Consider the following 18,462-nt stretch of genomic DNA (forward strand, 5'->3'; position numbering starts at 1 on the left):
ACACTTGGACTGATATGATTTTCTGTTACCTCTACATGAATGTTTTGTAAAAAAGAATGGACATATCTAAATGTTAAATAAACAAAATTTTGTAATGAACCAGTTTCTGCTCAATTTCCATTGTATATTAGTATAATTGAAAGGCCGAAAATGGCCATCACACAAGAAAGATGTGAGTCAGAAAAGTACTATGTCTGTTCTGTTTTTCCACCAGGCTTAAAACAGATTGCTTGAAAATAACTCATTAAAAATTAACCATACAAATATTTAAGGTCATTTTAATTGTCTTTTAGGATGTTAATAGTGAACATAATCATTACATAAAGGAAAGTTATTGTTCAATAATCTGGGGGCGTATTTTTGCTATAAAAAATGTGAATAATTTGCATGTTTTGTTTGTACTTTACACAACATAAAACTATTACAGTGTAACTTATTTCTACAGGTTTCCATGACTGACAGCTTATCTGGTCTTCCACAACTTTTACTGGATGGTGGTGATGAAGTTTCCTCCACATTCAGTCACCTCCTGCAGCAGCCTAGTCATCAGGATCCTATGGCTGTGGCAAAATCTACCGGGAAAGACTTGTACTCAGATTTACCAATAGCAGAACGCAAAGAAAAAATTAACAAGTTGGTAAGAGTATCTAATATTTTTACAACAGCTGCCATTTACTAAACTTCTTGTTTCATTCTTGTCAGTCTTTTCATAGACTGTCTAATTTCGTAAATAATAAGCAGATATATTTTTGAATTCCAGAATTGCTCTTCTTATTGGATGAATGTTGTACAGTTCAGAATGTGTATTTGCTGTTCTCCCCATTTGTTTAAAAAACCAGCAGATTTTACTCAGTGCTTCAGAAAAATTAAAATGAAGTTTTTATCACATGAAATTGAAACAAACAATGGGTTGAAGTTGCCAGTTCTTCAAAAAAATGAAACATTCCGTCAACATCCCTTCTAGAAAATCTGCAAAAATTGTTCCTTGATATTGTTGGTTAATCTGTTAATCAGTAAGATGTATTAGTGGAAATGTCATTGCTAAAACATGAACAGCTAAAGAATGGCCACATTGTAATTATAGGTTATGCCGGTAAGACTGTAGCATTCCTGATCACCATAAGTTCCGAGTTGTTTGGACACGAGTCAACTACATCCAGCAGATGAGACAATGATATATACCGTATCATATCATAACAAACCTTACAGGGTGAATTAGCCTATGTTAAATGTATATGCTGTAACCCTATTTGCTACTAACTTTTTAGAGAAACATTGAATTTAGCTGCAGTTAGGACACGATGCTATAGTGTGGAATGGTTGTAACCTCTATCAGGTAAAACTATCAATGACAAACTGAAATAAAAGCCTGTAGGAAAGTTATTCTTCCCTTTTTACTAGGCTGTAAAATACTCGAACAGGTCACACTCGTAGTATCTTCCCTCTCAGTCCTCTCTAGCCCTGCTGTGTAATTAATTCCCACCAGCATTTTACTGTGACTTCTTCTCTTATTGATACTGAGCGAGGTGGCACAGTGGTTAGACACTGGACTTGCATTCGGGAGGATGACAGTTCAATCCCGTGTCCGGCCATCTTGATTTAGGTTTTCCATGATTTCCCTAAATCGCAGGCAAATGCCAGGATGGTTCCTTTGAAAGGGCACAGCCGACTTCCTTCCCCGTCCTTCCCTAATCCGATGAGACCGATGACCTCGCTGTCTGGTCTTCTTCCTCAAAAACAACCCAACAACAACTCTTATTGATAGCTATCTCTAGTGTCACTTGCTCATCCATGGAGTCATTTGTTTTCTTTTTCTTTTCTATAACTTTCCTCTGCTGTTCCTACCATAATCCTTCCAGTCTCTTCTTCTGATCTTCCCATCCTCTTTGTGCCTCAATATCACTATGTTTATATCTACCCATTACTTTGGTTGCATCACTTGACTTTTCCATTTAAATCTAATTGAGCTTCTATATAATTTTTACCTTGGGAACAAGTTGTGTGTAATATCCCTACTGAACATGTATTTGGAGGTTTTAATTATGATTTCAATTTCCTAATTCCTGTGCTGGCCTGTTTATCTACATTGATATCTGTGAATATTGCAGCATATGGAAGAATGGGATTTTCAACATAAAATCAGTGTTAGAGATTTGATTTACTGTGATTTCCATATTATTACCTTGACAGCATCACTGCTTAGCTGTCTGTGCAGCAGCAATCTGTAAACTATCATGTGTAAATATCAATTTGTGGCAAAAAAAAAAAAAAAAAAAAGGGGGGGGGGGGGGGGCAGTAACATTACACAAGCCCCAAGGACAAGTAGTTGGTTTGCAGCCAAGTTACTAGGAAGGTTGCCACATGTCTTGTGCATTGCCATGTGGAGTTACCCAGTCTCGTTTGAGGTTATGAATGTGCTGCTATCTGACTTCTATTGCTGTGATAAAATAGAGACCGCAGTGGTTGTATATGATGACTGTGTGAGAGAGATGCCTAAACTCACATGCAGCCATACCCTTTGCAACAAAACTGTCACCCTAGCTGACTCTTAACGTGCCACTGGCTTCATGTCCACATGGCTCTTCTAACAGCTAAGCCTCTGTAAGTGGTATGATATGTATTTAGTTTCATTTTTTACCAATTATGTGAATTTTGTTGTAATCAGTGAACAAATGTAATTTGAGAGGGGATAATTTTTTTTATTTTATTCTGGGAATATTACTGTATTGCTTATGACTCAAATAATTCAGATGAGACTGCTAGACACACATCCACTTGATTAATCAAGCCAAGTGATTGGTAAAAGGGATATTTTGTGATCCAGCATTTTCTCACCAGTGGCTGGTAAAAGGTATATTTTGGGATCCAGCATTTGCGCACCACATTGTATTTAGTAATAAATCCAGGTTTCATATGTGCACTGATGACAGCGGTGTGTATATCTAAAGGATTAGCACCTCACTTCAGCATTTGCTATGGAATGGCACCCAATCCCCCACTACTGCTATGATGATCAGGGCGTCAATTGTATATTATACCCAACCACCCAGTTGGTGGTACTAGGAATTGTGATAGCACACCACTGTATGAAGGTCATTCTGTGACCACATGTGTTGGGCTCATGACAGGCCTGCTGAAGGCCTACTCCAATAGATTAATGTAGGACTGCACGCTATGTGTGTGTCATGGGAATGTTTGCAACACATGATCACACTTACTGGTCCAACCAGATTAATGAACATCTAATCAATGGAGCATAAATTTATCCACCTGAAATGCCATTTGCTGTAGCCTCTTAGTGTACAGAATTTAGAGATCTAGTTGAAGATTTGTCAGAATCGACTAAATAGAGCAGTAGAGTCTGCCATAAAGTGTGTGAATTTTCTGCATTTGTTGATTTATTTATTGTGCCATTAGTGTTATGTACTTAGATTGACATCTATAAAGTTTTAGGTAATTTTGACCTTCCCCCCCCCCCCCCCCACCCCCCACCCCAATGAATACACAAACAGCAGAACTGGAAGATTTGTTCTTCAGTTACTTCATGTCTCATGGCAAAGATATAATGAACTAGCTGCCACCACATTGTCACATACAGAGGCTGAGGTGTTAGAGGAGCCACGTGGACATGATGCCAGCGGCAAGTTTAGGGTCAGCTAGATTGGCAGTTTTGCAAACAGTATGACTGCATGCAAGTTTAGGCATAGCTGTTGCACAGTGACCATATAACAGCCACTGGGATCTATATTTTAGCACAGTAATAGAATTCAGATATAGATCACACTAGATCTGCCAACAGTGTTTCACTATGCATTATACAAAGAGGATGCTCTACTTACCATCTACTACTGTAACTACATTTTGATCTTCAGCCATTAATTTCTTCAATTACAGTGTGGTTACCACAAAATACCATGGAATCCAGGTCTATCAAAGAACAAATCATGAAAGAGGTTAAATCTGAAGGGAACACAAAATAATTTTTATTTCTGGCTGTGGATTCCAGGAAGAGAACAGATGTATCGAAATGAGTACATTTCAACCACGTGAGGTGTAATTGGCAAAGATGCATCAGCACTGGCATATCTGATGTGTGAAAACATTTTGGTTAAATCCATGAAGAGAATATAGTATGTCAAAAATTAAAGTATTATTCAAATCAGGTTTAGGCACACACCGTACTTTCAGTGCATATTTTAAATTCCTCCGTTACAAATGTCAATAACATATTATTACAATCGGGTATTGTCACATTTGTACTTAATTTAAACTTTCAGCCTTCTGTTTATCATTACAAAAACTGTGTTTGTTGTTGTGGTTGTCACTCAACAATTATAGTTCTTTTTGTAAACAGTTATTGTCTTATTTATAGCGTTTTCTTTAAAATATAGCCTCAGATGAGTTCTACAGAACTCGAGTGTTACTTGATCATATGCTAACAAACAAAAAAACTAATTTCTTTGTTCGTTTATTAATGAAAAGATCACCACCTAACCAAATAACTATAAAAACACACAACCTAGTGTGTAGTTATGTAGGATATATGTTTGTATTTATCTTTCTAAATTCATTCTTTTCAAGATTGGGAAGCTGAAAGCTGCGATAGATGCTGAAACACAATCGCGTATACTGCTGACTAAGGAGAGTAATGAATCTAAAGATCCTGTCTCTCAAGCCAGAGCTGAATACCTAATAAGCAAATCAGATGAAAAAGTACAAGAATTAGCAGTCCTGATGTTACACTGTTGTGCTGGCCTCCAGCATGTACAGGATCAGGAAGATTTAGCATCCAAGGTGAGATGTTTCTTGCAACCATTATCAAAATAATAAATATTTGTTAGTGTAATGGGTTGATGCTGTAAAGAAATGAATTTACAGGGAAAATTGTGTTACAAAATTTTCTTTCTGTGTTTTTGAAAAATACAATGATGATATAGAATTTGTCAAGCAAATGCTATATGTAGAACTGGCTAACTTTAAATTTGTTCCTCCTGTCTGTAGGAACATGGACTATTGATTATCTGTTTATTTCATATATGTATATCCTCCTCAGCTCATTTTTGACTCAGCAAGGGCTCCTCTTCTGTACCTAATAGTCTTAATTTGATAGTTATTGCAGTTTTTCAAATTTATTATTATCTCTAATACTTATATTCCAATACAGTATTTATTTGAAACACAGTGTTTTCACCTTTTGAACTAAAATTGCATTGGTAACATGGTCTTTTTTTTCTTTTACAGAGCAGCTAGTTTAACATCATTACTACTGGTTATCATCTGATCAGAATTACTTCAGTTTGTGTGTGTGTGTGTGTGTGTGTGTGTGTGTGTGTGTGTGTGTGTTTTACTTGCACGAAGAGATGTTCTTGTGTGTGGGGAAGGACATGGGACACAGAATTCTCAAGTAAACTTGTAAACAGATTTTAAATTTTGTTCAGCAGAAAGAACTGTGGAAAGCTTCTGCAGTTTGTGAAGATATATAAGATGTCTAGCAACCTTCCTTCCTTCCCACTGTACTGAAAATATTTGTGCTGAACCAGAAAAGTAGCTCTGATGTTATTACACACCAGTTTTGTACTAATTCCATTTTATAATGATGGAGTAATTATTGATAGAATTTACTGTTCACATGTGTATGTGTGAGTAAATGGAAAGCATTCAGCATACTTTTGTAGCCTTGACTGTTTTTCATACTTTTTTGTGAAAATGTGGGAATGTTGATTATTGGGCTACTTGGAGTTTCATTGTTATTGCACATATATAATGCGTGGAAGTATTTTAGATAGAAGAAATTTTCAGTCCATATGTATGAAATGTTCATGAATATTTAAGTATATTTTATTTATTTAAACTTAATTAAGAGTATAAGCTGCTATAAAGTAATTTATTTTCATATGGAACCGACTTTGTATAAAAAACCATAAACATTGCATATGCCAGCAATAATTTTGTATTGTGTGCCAGAACTGTAAAATTTCCTGATATTGAAATGAGAAATAGTGTCAGAAATAATATTAGTAATTTTAATATTCTGAATGAGATTTACACATGGCAGTAATTACTTGCTTTTTTACCACTTGTTGTATGGGGTGTAGCAGTTTTTTAATCTGTGAGTCAACTAAGTTGACAGATAAAACAAATATAAGCAATGATTGCCTGCTACAGGCTTACATTTAAAAGAATACCCATTGCCATCCTATCCATTTGTGAACTGCAAAAATTTGACAACTTGTAAATTATTTGATAGTTTTGCTTTATTGATCCATTTCATCTTAGAATTGTAGCATTAAAATTCCTAAAAATGAAGTTTTAGATAATTTTCATGAAAATATGTTCGAAAATTGGTCTTCTGTGCTTAACTATAAATTTGTATTCTTTTAAGTACTGCCACTTTTTGTACTGAAATGAAAGATGTTTAGTTTTCTATGTTTGATTATAAAGTGACATGTTATTTCTTTTTTGTGATGACTTTGTTCTCTTTGTTTAGTTTTCAAAAATCCTTTCTTTTTGCGAATACTTTATGAAGGGAAAAATGTACAAGAAAGCTTAAGAAATTATTGATATTTAACTTTTCATGATGTGACAGTGCAAGTGTAAATTAGTTCGTTAGATATAATTAATCTTCCAGTTGATACATTCTTGAACAGTTATACTTTAAAATTCAGTGGTATAGGTACTTATTTATTATTTATTATGTATGGTGCTGATAGTCTTTTTGTTTGGAAATTACTTATTTACCATAGGAGACAAGTTTGTGCTTTTGTAAGATCCAATGCATGGTAATGGGAAAGAAATGTCAGTATCTCATTAGCCATTCTAGTAGGTAGCATCAGGTGCTTTGTGTAATCTGCATGTTTTGGATATCAACCAGTACTTGGTGTTCATAAAGACTTCTGAATATTCAGGATTTTTATATACAGAAGGAACTGCATTAATTTGAGTTTCTTTTCACCGGATATTTATTTACTACACAAATTAATAAAGTCAGGATTAGAACACAACAGTCACTCAGTTATGTAGCAAGAAACACCAATTGTTCTGGATGCTCATTAGTTTTCCATAGTTAGTGATTACTCTCGCTACACACTTGCTGTAGTAGTTTAAGTTCCTCATCTTTAAAGGTTAACTACAACTGTGAAGTAAAACTGCTTTTAATGTTAATTCTGTAGTTTGTAATGTGGCTTCATTAACAAATTTTTGTGCACTGAAAGGGGTAAATGGTTCTTGCAACTGTTTATAGTATGGCATAAATGTAAGCATATGATGTCTTCCATGGGGGTCATATGTAGGTTTTAGGTATTGCTTTCTAATGCAGTATAAATAGAGATAATACTGTGTTAGTATTTAGTTAAGGGTGCTAGTCAAATTCTGTCAGTTTTAGTAAAACAATTCCCTCCATAGTTACTCTAAGGGAACTCAGTATTACTCTGTAGATAGATGGTACCAGTCATGAATTTTTCAAGAAACTCTGCTAAATCTCGATCTGGTAATATTTCATGTAGCAAATTGTCATTTTATTTATTTGTGTGTATTTACATCTGAACATCTCTCTAATGCTTTCAATATTTTGCTTTATGTATTTAGAAAAGAAATATATTACATGTTTACTGGTAGTTACTTAATGAACCAGCAGAGGTAGCAGTAATGTCTTTCTCTATATCCATCTGAAAGGCATGTTGTCAATATTAGCATGCTAATTATTAATTTTCCATGTAATTTCATTTTGGAAAATGTAAACGTGTGACCTCAACACTTTAACACAACACCAAGAAATGAGTGCGCAATAAACATAATCACTTTCATAAAAATCTTGTGTATATCCTTCTTTGATATTTTCTTTTTTGTATAGTGAAAATTTGTAAGATATACCTGAGGTTTCTTGAAAATATTCCACTTCCAAAATTTAATGCAACTATGTTAGTACTGTGAAATTATTTGAAGAGGAATGTCAAATCACAGCAGTTTTTCAGGTCCCTCAAATTTACAGGAATTCTAAACAGTACTTCCTACAAACTACTTTTTCCTGTCCAGTTGACAATATGCATGTTATGTGTGTTGTGCTAAGTTATGTACTGGCATCAGTTGTACCATAAATGAAATTATATTTCTCCAAGAAGTGAAAAAACTGTACGTCTCAGATTTTAAAATTCCTTCACTGCACACATTGCAGAAATTTTGTAAATTATTTAAGCACTTTACTGACATATTTGACATTTATGAAAGTTTATACATAGAATGGTCTTTACCAAACACAGGATGAAGCTTCCATTATTTTATTAAAATTTATTTTAATCTCTATTAAGCAAGGATGAAACAGGATAACAGGTAAAACAGCTTAAAAAATTAATCTACTAGGCATGTGTCAAGTTATAAATTAAGCTTCCAAATTTTGAAAATTTGAGAATTAGAAATTCATTATTCTGGAGCCAATGATAATGAAAGGGAAAATGCAGGATGCAGGAGCATATAAAATTAGTAACAGATGAGAAGTTATCCTGAAGTCCAATTTAAAATAAAATGTCATGGGATCCCAATAAATTAAAAAGTCATTTGTAAAAGTAGATTTCTGAATTTTTGCAAAGACTGATGCAGTATAACCTTCAGATTTCACACTTCTTTGGTAAGGAGATTATTAGAGGTGTCAACTGTGACAGGAAAAGTGGGATGTAATGCCACTACTGAACCAATAACTATCTGAGTTATTTAGAGAAACATTGAACACCTAGAAATACAAGTGTCCTAAAATGGATCTTAATTATATTGTGTAAAATGAAGCAAGATCAGCATAGTTTCTGGTATCACAATCATGTGTATATACTGTATATGACCAAAATAGAACAAAAATGGTCCTGTGGAAGCAATACCTGTTTGCACATGTACACAGAGAAAACACGATGTGCAGAGAATTCTTAGCATAAATGTGGCACTCTGTCATTCCTAAAATTTGCAGTGAATGCACAGCAATACAGCAGAATTCTGCTAAGCACATTGTCACCCTCTGTGCTGTTACACCACTAGCTCAATACTGGTTCCTTTCAAACCTGTTATGTACATGCTAATGCTGTCTTCAAACCCTACTTTACCGGCTGGAGTGGCCGTGCGGTTCTAGGCGCTACAGTCTGGAACCGAGCGACCGCTATGGTCGCAGGTTCGAATCCTGCCTTGGGCATGGATGTGTGTGATGTCCTTAGGTTTAATTAGTTCTAAGTTCTAGGTGACTGATGACCTCAGAAGTTAAGTCGCATAGTGCTCAGAGCCATTTTTTTTTTTTCAAACCCTACTTTTCCTCTGTTCACAATCTGATTCTCCTCAGTCTGTTGCACTTCTCAACATAATTGTAGGATATCTGTAATGGAAATGAAACACGGGTCCTCATAATTCATTCCAGTGGTTATCATTCGAATCACCACAGCTGATGAGTGAAGACAGATGGTAGGTTGGAGAATAAAGCTTCAGTAAAGTGAAATGATGAGATATTAGGGTGAAATAACACAGAAATACCAAAGAAGGTAAGGAATTTATGATTTGTAATCGTACCCTCTCACACATCACTATTAAATCTATCTTCACTATTTTCAAAAGGTTCAAGAGGTGTAAGATATGCAAGATAATAACTTTTTACTCATCTTCATTATCTCATTGGTGTTGTCTGTGGTTCAAGGACTTGTCTGGGGAACCATCTTGCAGCTGAAAATTTGATTTAATGTTGCGGGTTCTTGTTGCACTAAATAACTGATGAAGATTTGCCTGTTGCTATAAATATCTTTTTATTTTATCCCTTTCTTCTAAATCACACTGACTTTAATACTTACATTGTTGTCGAAAAATTTAGCAAGATACATGCATTTCCATCTGAGGCATGCCCACATCTTACATTCTGTGTTACTCACATTTTCCAAATAGTTTACAAAGCAAAAGAGATTACAAAATTTCTCAACAGGAGAAGAATCTTTACCAAATTATATCATTATTTCATAAGTAAATCCAGAAGCAAATTTAATAATTAGCATTAGATTGTTTAATTAATAATATGAATTTTAAGTATGCCAGAAATTTTGTGATTTCAATTATCCTTAAAAAGAGATTAATTTTAACTGATATATTGATTGTAAAACATTAATTTCTTTTTTATACATTTTTGCCTGAAATATAATACATTATACACAAAATCATATGAATTCTTTTAATGAAACAGCTGAGATAATTTTAACTTGTGCAATAATCGATCGTATACCTAGTATTGGTTAGGTGTATTAAAAAAAGGTAATGTTGGAGAAGGGTGACTCGATGTAGCTTGTTCTACTTCCACTAGTCACCATGTTTGAAATTGTCAATGTCTGTTGTTTATTCCCTTTACATTTCTTTTTCAGGAAGATGACCTCACTAGTGAGCCATCTCTTCCTGATGGCTTTTTGAAAAGCAATGCAAGATTAAATTTTCTTTAACATAATCAACAACTATCATTACTTGCAATTGTGTCAGTTTTGAAGCCCAGGCTTTTTTCTAATTTTGTGGTGAGGTAACAGGAATCAAAATTAATGTATTGTATATGGTGTGTCCAAAAATAATGCGGTTATATCCAGGGAAAGGTGTATGTGCTATGTGCTAAACTCATTCTGGTAGCCATTGATGGGAATCACATTTAGAGGCTTTTTCATTGTTTTTTGGATTGCTTTGATGGCCCCGAAGTGAAGTACTTTCAAACTGATCTTGATTATTGGTAACAGGAAAAAGTCTTTTGGAGCTAGATGTGGGATGGTAGGGCAACTGGACCAATGTTGACAACTTCTGTTTGGCCAAGAACTCCTAGTTGTGGAAACAGATGTGGCTGGAAGCACTAAGTGCTAGGTCTGAACAATCTCCTTTTGTGGTTGGAAGTCCCTTGAAAATCTCTCAAGTACACACTCATAGTACAGAATCTCTATCTTTCATTCCCAGTAATTCAATGGTTGATGTTCAAAATATAATGATAAAAAAATACATACTTTTTCACTTTTGCTCTTTGATGACCATGAAGAGTCACTCACAAATGTTAAATATGACAAATTAAAGTCCTCTTAGGCCTGCTGAATCATTTGGTAGGTGTTGGAAATACATTTGTTGAGTTTAGCACTGAACTTGATGAAGTACCATTGTTAAAGTGTGGACCACATTGATTGTCACAACAAATGGATTATCAAGAGGCTCACAGAAAAAGATGTCCTAATGCTCATTAAGTTAAGAACAACTAGACAGTGTTGAAAAGCTAAGACTCCCGCCTATCTAAACCAATTTCTCTGAGTAAGTTGGAATCAATACGATTATCTGAAAATAATAATGGAATTACTTTCCAGATATACCTTGTGTGTAGGTGGTTTTATCCTACTTTGAAGATTTCTTATCCCTGGGGTTACTATATCTGTCAATTACATTCTTAGCTTCTGGACATTTTTTTAAGTTCACTCCCAAAAATATTTGATTGTTTTCAAATTATCTTGCTGTTTCCTACATAGTAAATCAGTTTTTGTGATGGATCCATCAGTTACATTCTTAATTTTTTTTTTTTTTTTTTTTTTTTTTTTTTTTTTTTTTTTAAAGTGTACTCGCAAAAATACTGGCTGTTTCCAAATTATGTTACTGTTTCCTATATAGTAAGTCAGTTTTCTTGATGTTTTCCTGTACTTCATTAATTCTCTTTTTTTTAAGTTGTCTATTTGCTATGTAAAGAAATAAAAGTTTTATCTGAATATTGATGTTTGCTATGTTGTCCTGATGAAATATCTGTTGCATTACAAGCCTAGTTGTTCGAGGCTGTATTCATTTCTGAAGTAAAGTTTCTCAACAGTTGTACAGACAACCTTATCACTGTATTTGTGTGTGACAGTTGCTCTAACAGTCAGATTTTTTATTCTGTGACCAGATATTCCATGGAGGCATCTACTGAAGTGAAGTGCAACCAGTGTAACATTTGACAGCATTCAACCAAAAGACTTTTCTTGAGCTCATGTAATATTTGGAACTTTGTTATGAAACTAACTTTACTATTTTATTCCTTTTCTTACTGTTAGACCACTACTAACCAAAGATCAATGTCATGTTGTTTTTGTGGTCTTCAGTCCAAAGACTGGTTTGATGCAGCTCTCCATGCTACTCTGTCCTGTCAAGCTGCTTCATTACTTTCATTAGTAATTACTGCAACCTACATCCTTCTGAATCTGCTTACTGTATTCATGTCTTGGTCTTTCTCTATGATTTTCATCCCCCGCACTTCCCTCTGGTACTAAACTGGTGATCCGTTGATGCCTCAGAATGTGTCCTACCAACCGACCCCTTATTCTAGTCAGGTTGTGCCACAAATTTCTATTCTCTCTTCTCGTCTAAACTGTTTATCTTCCATGTTTCACTTCTAAATATGGCTACACTCCATACAAATACTTTCAGAAAGGACTGCCTGACACGTAACTCTACACTTGATTTAATAAATTTATCTTCTTCAGAAATGCTTTTCTTGCCATTGTCAGTGTACATTTTATATCCTCTCTCTGCTTCAACCATCAGTTATTTTGCTTCCCAAATAGCAAAACTCATCTACTACTTGCAGCGTCACATTTCCTAATCTAACACCCTCTACACAACTGATTTAATTAAACTACATTCCATTATCCTTGTTTTGCTCTTGTTGATGTTCATATTATATCCTCCTTTCAAGACACTGTCCATTCCATTCTATTGCTCTTCCAAGTCCTTTGGTGTGTCTAACAAAATTCCAATGTCATCAGCAAACCTCAATGCTTTTATTTCTTCTCCCTGGACTTTAATTCCTACTCCAAATTTTCTTTTGTTTTCTTTACTGCTTCCTCCATATACAGATTGAATAACATGAGGAATAGGCTACAACCCTGTTTCACTCCCTTCTCCATCACTGTCACCCTTTCATGCCCCTCAACTCTTATAACTGCCATCTGGTTTCTGTGCAAATTGTAAATAGCCTTCCTCTCTGTGTATTTTACACCTGCCCCAGCTTTAAAATTTGAAAGAGAGTATTCCAGTCAACTCTATCAAAAGCTTTCCGTAAGTCTGCAAATGCTATAAACATAGGTTTGCCTTTCCTTAACCTATCTTCTATGAGAAGTTGTAGGGTCAGTGTTGCCTCGCATGTTCCTACATTTCTCTGGAATCCAAACTGAACTTCCCCAAGTTTGGCTTCTGCCTGTTTTTCCATTCTTCTGTAAAGGATTTGTGTTAGTATTTCACAGCCCTGACTTATTAAACTTATAGTTCAGTAATTTTCACACCTGTCAGCTCATGCTTTCTTTGGAATTGGAATTACTATATTCTTGAAGTCGGAGGGTATTTTGCCTGTCTCATACACCTTGCTCACCCAATGGAAGAGTTTTGTCATGGCTGTCTCTCCCAAGGCTATCAGTAGCTCTAACGGAACATTGTCTACTCCCGGGGCCTTGTTTCAACATAAGTCTTTCAATGCTTTGTCATATTTGTCATGCAGTATCACATCTCCCTTCTCATCTCATGTCCTCTTCCATTTCCATATTGCCCTCGAGTACACCTCTGTTGTATAGACCCTCTATATACTCCTTCCATCTTTCTGCCTTCCATTCATTTGACCATACAGTAGACCTGCATGCCCTCGGAAAAAACTGTGGCTGTAGTTTCCCCTTGCTTGCAGCCGTTCACAGTACCAGAACAGCAAAGCTGTGTTGGTTGATGTTACAGGGCAAGACCAGTCAATCATCCAGACTGTTGCCCCTGCAACTATGGAAAAGGCTCTCTCTCTCTCTTTTTTTTTTAGAAAAATATGTCTCGGGCTACATCAATGATGAACTGAACAGGGAACCATATGTTACCTGAAAGCAACTGGAACATTGGAATATTTAAAGTTAACTTCGGATTTTCAGACAGAACAAAATTAAAACTAAACATTTTTTCTTTGAGGAAAATTTGATATTAAATACATATGTATTAATTACCATGTTGCTAACAAGACATCTTTTACTTAATTTTTCAGTTTATGTTGAAGAACACTAAAGCATTGCTCACTGCTTAATTACAACTGGAACAGTGATAATATTTTTCCATCCCTACAATATATAAAAGATGTTTTTAAGCACATCCATTAACCTACAAAATTCAGAAGTCATCTTCAGAATAGGGAGTAAACCCTACAGGTATACCATGAGGACTGATACTGGATCGAATCTTGTTTTTGTTGTACACCAAAGGCCATTACAATTGCAACACCGTGAAGATGATGTGCAACAAATGTCAAATTGGCATGAAGTATACTACTTGGCTAGGAATGCAAATGATAGCATTTCAGTGCAAATGCAGAGAGTAGGTAGGATTAATGTCATCCCTATTCTGTATATAAGGAAAGATTACATGGTGGGTTTCTCATTCGGCAATCACATTTGAATGTTGATTATTTTTAAGATGATAATATTATGTCCTGTGTAAGGAGGAGGAACAATCTATCAGCATGTGTCAGAATAAGACAACAGCAGGATCGCGGTCTATCGAGGCTGCAGTTTATCATACAACAGTGTTGCTGCTTGCGATGCTCGGGATCTCATGGCAGTTAGATGAATACTCTTATGAACCAAAACATTATGAGTACTGTTGTATAGCTAGAGAAGGCCGAAATGCACGCGTTAAACTCAAGCAGGCTGGCGTGAGGTCTGAAACAGGATACGTAATGAATGCTATAAAGAAAAGTACGTAGCTTCTGGAATACTTAACTTTAATCCACATTTGTAGAACATCTCTTGTTACTTTACAGACTTTATAATCACAATATCAATTGATAATGGCGCCTTGCTAGGTTGTAGCAAAAGTAGTTGAAGGCTATGCTAACTATCGTCTCGGCAGATGAGAGCGTAATTATCAGTGAACCATGGCTAGCAACGTCGGCTGTACAACTGGGGCGAGTGCTAGTACGTCTCACTAGACCTGCCGTGTGGTGGCGCTCGGTCTGCAATTACTGACAGTGGCGACACGCGGGTCCGTCGTATACTAGCGGACTGCGGCCGATTTAAAAGCTACCACCTAGCAAGTGTGGTGTCTGGCGGTGACACCACATTCCTCCCCCGCAAATCGGCGAACGGTAGTGTTATAAGGCTTCCGCCCGCCGTGGGGAGGACCCCATGTTGACGTATGCGACGAGGTGGGGAGCCTAACAACAGGCGAGGCTGTGCCACCCGCACCCGGCCATTCGGTCCGAGGGGAGCTAGGAAACGCCTAAAAACCTAGTCCAGGGTGCACGCCAACATGAGGTGTATGTGCCCGTAGATAGTCCAGGAGGGGCCGAAGGGTCGACCTCCATTGAGTCGGAGCACCCGACTGGCGAAGACGACAGCTGGTCCGGAGCGGGCAAGAGTTCCATGGCGGAGTACAGCTGGTCACGGGAAGCGATCGGCGGTGCATGACCCAGGGAGGCGCCCGGCGGTTGCAGCGACGCGTCCACTGCGGGTGGCGCTGGCTGCGGTGGCGGCGCGACGCCATGGGGCAAAATGGAAGGCATCGTCGGTAACACCTGGGGATGAGGCGAGCCAGTAGATGGGTCCCCAGGGCACTGACCGGATGGCACCGTCGCTGAAAGCAGACGGGGAGCGGCAGAACCCGTGCGACGACAGAGGCGCAGCTGATTGAGATGCCAACGCACCTCACCAGAAGCCCCCAAAACCAGATACATAGCGCGGCCGAGGCAGCGAAGAATGCGCCCTGCGAGCCAACGCCGTGAACCGCGATAGTGGCGATAATAGACAACGTCGCCTGGAGCAAAAGCAGGTGTCTGCTGCTGCACAGGAACCTGATGTGGCGGATGCAGCAAAGACATCAAGGTTCGATGAGTGCGACCGTGGAGCAACTCAGCCGGTGAGCGACCATCTCGGGGCTGAGAGCGATACGAAGACAAAAAGAGCAATAACGCGCCCTCCCGAGAATGCGACTCTTTCAATTTCAACATCTGGGACTTGAAAGTCCGGGCCAAACTTTCAGCGGCACCGTTTGACTGTGGCGAAAACGGCGCGGATGTCAGATGTTGAATACCATTGGCCTTGCAGAATGACTGAAATTCTGCGGACATGAATTGTGGGCCATTTTCGGAAACAATAGTCTGTGGTAGACCTTCAATGCAAAAGATAGCGGACAACGCTTGGATGGTGGCAGAAGACGTCGTGGAAGACATCCGGACAACAAAAGGAAAATTACTGAAGGAATCCACCACAACCAACCATCGAGCATTCCAGAATGGACCAGCAAAATCGATGTGTAAGCGTTGCCAAGGGGAAGTGGCTTTCGGTCATGCAAAGAATTTCTGCGGTGGCGCGGATTGTTGTTCGGCACACGCCATGCAAGAAGAGCACATATTCGTAATCGCGGCATCGATTCCGAACCAAGTACAGTGCTGACGGGCAAGTTGTTTCGTACGCACTATACCCCAATGTCCTTGGTGGAGAAGCGTTAAGACAGAGGACTGTAACGAACGTGGGACCACGACCCTAGACTGATCATTATCAGAACGCAACAGCAAAACACCACGTCGAACAAAAAGTCTCTCCTTGTGAGCAAAAAATTGGCGAACCAACGGATCCTCGATCCGTGACTTTGACAAGGGCCATTGCATAGCAACAAAACGCAAAACGGTAGCAAGGACAGGGTCTGCAGCTGTGGCTGTAGCTACACGACGAAAATCAATCGGAAACGATTCGACCACGGCATCAGTTTCCGCATCAATGAACATGCAAGCAAGTTCGGAAGAATCGAATGCTCTATCCACAGCAACAGGCAAACGGGACAACGCATCGGTGTTTTCGTGCTTAGCAGTGGACCGATACAAGATATCGTAGCGGTACTGCGAGAGGAAAATAGACCAGCGAATGAATTTCTGCGCTGTACGTGGAGGTACAGGCTTGTTCGGATGAAAAAGCGATGTCAACGTTTTGTGGTCTGTGATGATGGTAAAGTGACGACCATACAAGAAATCATGAAACTTGGTAACACCAAATACGAGAGCCAAAGCTTCTTTCTCTATCTGTGAATAATTTCTTTGTGCAGACGACAGCAATTTGGACGCAAAGGCAATAGGGCGATCATGCGAACCATCTTTGTGCGCAAGCACAGCACCAATCCCGAAATCTGATGCATCTACCATCAACAAAAGGGGTTTCTGGGGATCGAACGGCGTAAGGCAAGAATTAGAAAGCAACGCCGATTTCAGCTGGCGAAAGGCACGTTCGCATTCCGCCGTCCGGACGAACGGAACACCTTTACGGCGTAAGCGATGAAGCGGAGCTGAAATGAAAGAGGCATGGGGGATGTAGCGATGATAATAATTTATTTTACCCAGTACACTCTGTAGCTGCTTCAAATTCTGCGGCAAAGGCAAGTCTTGTATGGCTCGGAGGTGCTTGGGACTGGGATGTATGCCTTGCGCATTGAGTACATGTCCCAGATATGGCAAGTCACGAGCAAAAAACACACATTTGTCCTTCCGCAAGCGAAGACCATTTTGCCGCAAGACCTGAAATAATGTTCGGAGGTTGTCTAAATGTTCGTCGGCCGTCTTTCCGGAGATCACAATATCGTCCAGATAGTTTGCAGCAGTAGGGACCAACGCACAAACAGTTTGTAAATATTGCTGAAACAATGCAGGGGCAGATGCACACCCGAATGGCAGTCTTTTGAATCTGTGCAAACCAAGATGTGTGTTAACCACCAATACGCGCTGGGATTCTGAGTCCACCGGTATTTGCAAGTACGCATCTGCTAGGTCCAACTTCGAAAAATATTTATCCGGGCACAGTTTGTCAAAATGATCTTCCGAGCGGGGTAAAGGAAAAGTTGCAGTCACTAGTTGAGGATTCACTGTTGCCTTGAAGTCCACGCAAAGTCTCAATTTTCCGGAAAGTTTTTGCAAAATAACCAAGGGTGATGCCCAGAGAGAAGCCTGCACACGCTCAATTACACCTTGTCATTCTAAATCGTTTAATGTTCTTGCGACCTCATCACGCAATGCGTGGGGAACATTGCGCGCTCTGAAAAATTTCGGTTGCGCGTTGACTTTCAGTTCCAAATGTGCTTTATAGTTCTTAGCGCAACCAAGGCCCGGCACAAAAATGTCTGCAAATTCTTCACATAGATGAGAAACACTGGCTGAAGGCACAGTCTGGTTCACTGATAGGCCCTGATTGACTATAGACAAGTTAAACAACTGAAATAAATCTAAACCAAACAAGTTCACTGAAGAAGAAGAACGAAGGACGTAAAATGACACAAGTTTTGTTTGTCCCTTGTATGTTGCAAGAAGGCTGCACTGTCCGAACACAGGGATATGCTGTCCTGAATAAGTAGTTAGCTTAACATTTGCGGCACGCAACAGAGGTGCGCCCAGTTGTTTGTACGTGTCGTGATTGAGCAATGAAACTGCAGCTCCGGTATCGAGCTAGAACGGGATCATGTTGCCAT

At 38.3% G+C, this 18,462-nt stretch overlaps 1 protein-coding gene across 1 annotated transcript in view; it reads left to right on the forward strand.

Annotated features, from left to right (window-relative positions):
* LOC126183707 (PDZ domain-containing protein 8) overlaps positions 1–7,808 on the forward strand; it is a 215,048-nt gene extending 207,240 nt beyond the window's left edge. The window contains exons 12-14 of the mRNA XM_049925893.1: positions 446–637; positions 4,582–4,794; positions 5,242–7,808. Of these exons, the coding sequence (XP_049781850.1) occupies positions 446–637; positions 4,582–4,794; positions 5,242–5,250 (414 nt within the window). The 3' untranslated portion in view covers positions 5,251–7,808. The remainder of the gene's footprint in view (positions 1–445; positions 638–4,581; positions 4,795–5,241) is intronic.
* The last annotated feature ends 10,654 nt before the right edge of the window (positions 7,809–18,462 follow it).

Source organism: Schistocerca cancellata, chromosome 4 (assembly GCF_023864275.1).
Source record: "Schistocerca cancellata isolate TAMUIC-IGC-003103 chromosome 4, iqSchCanc2.1, whole genome shotgun sequence".
NCBI lineage: Eukaryota > Metazoa > Arthropoda > Insecta > Orthoptera > Acrididae > Schistocerca > Schistocerca cancellata.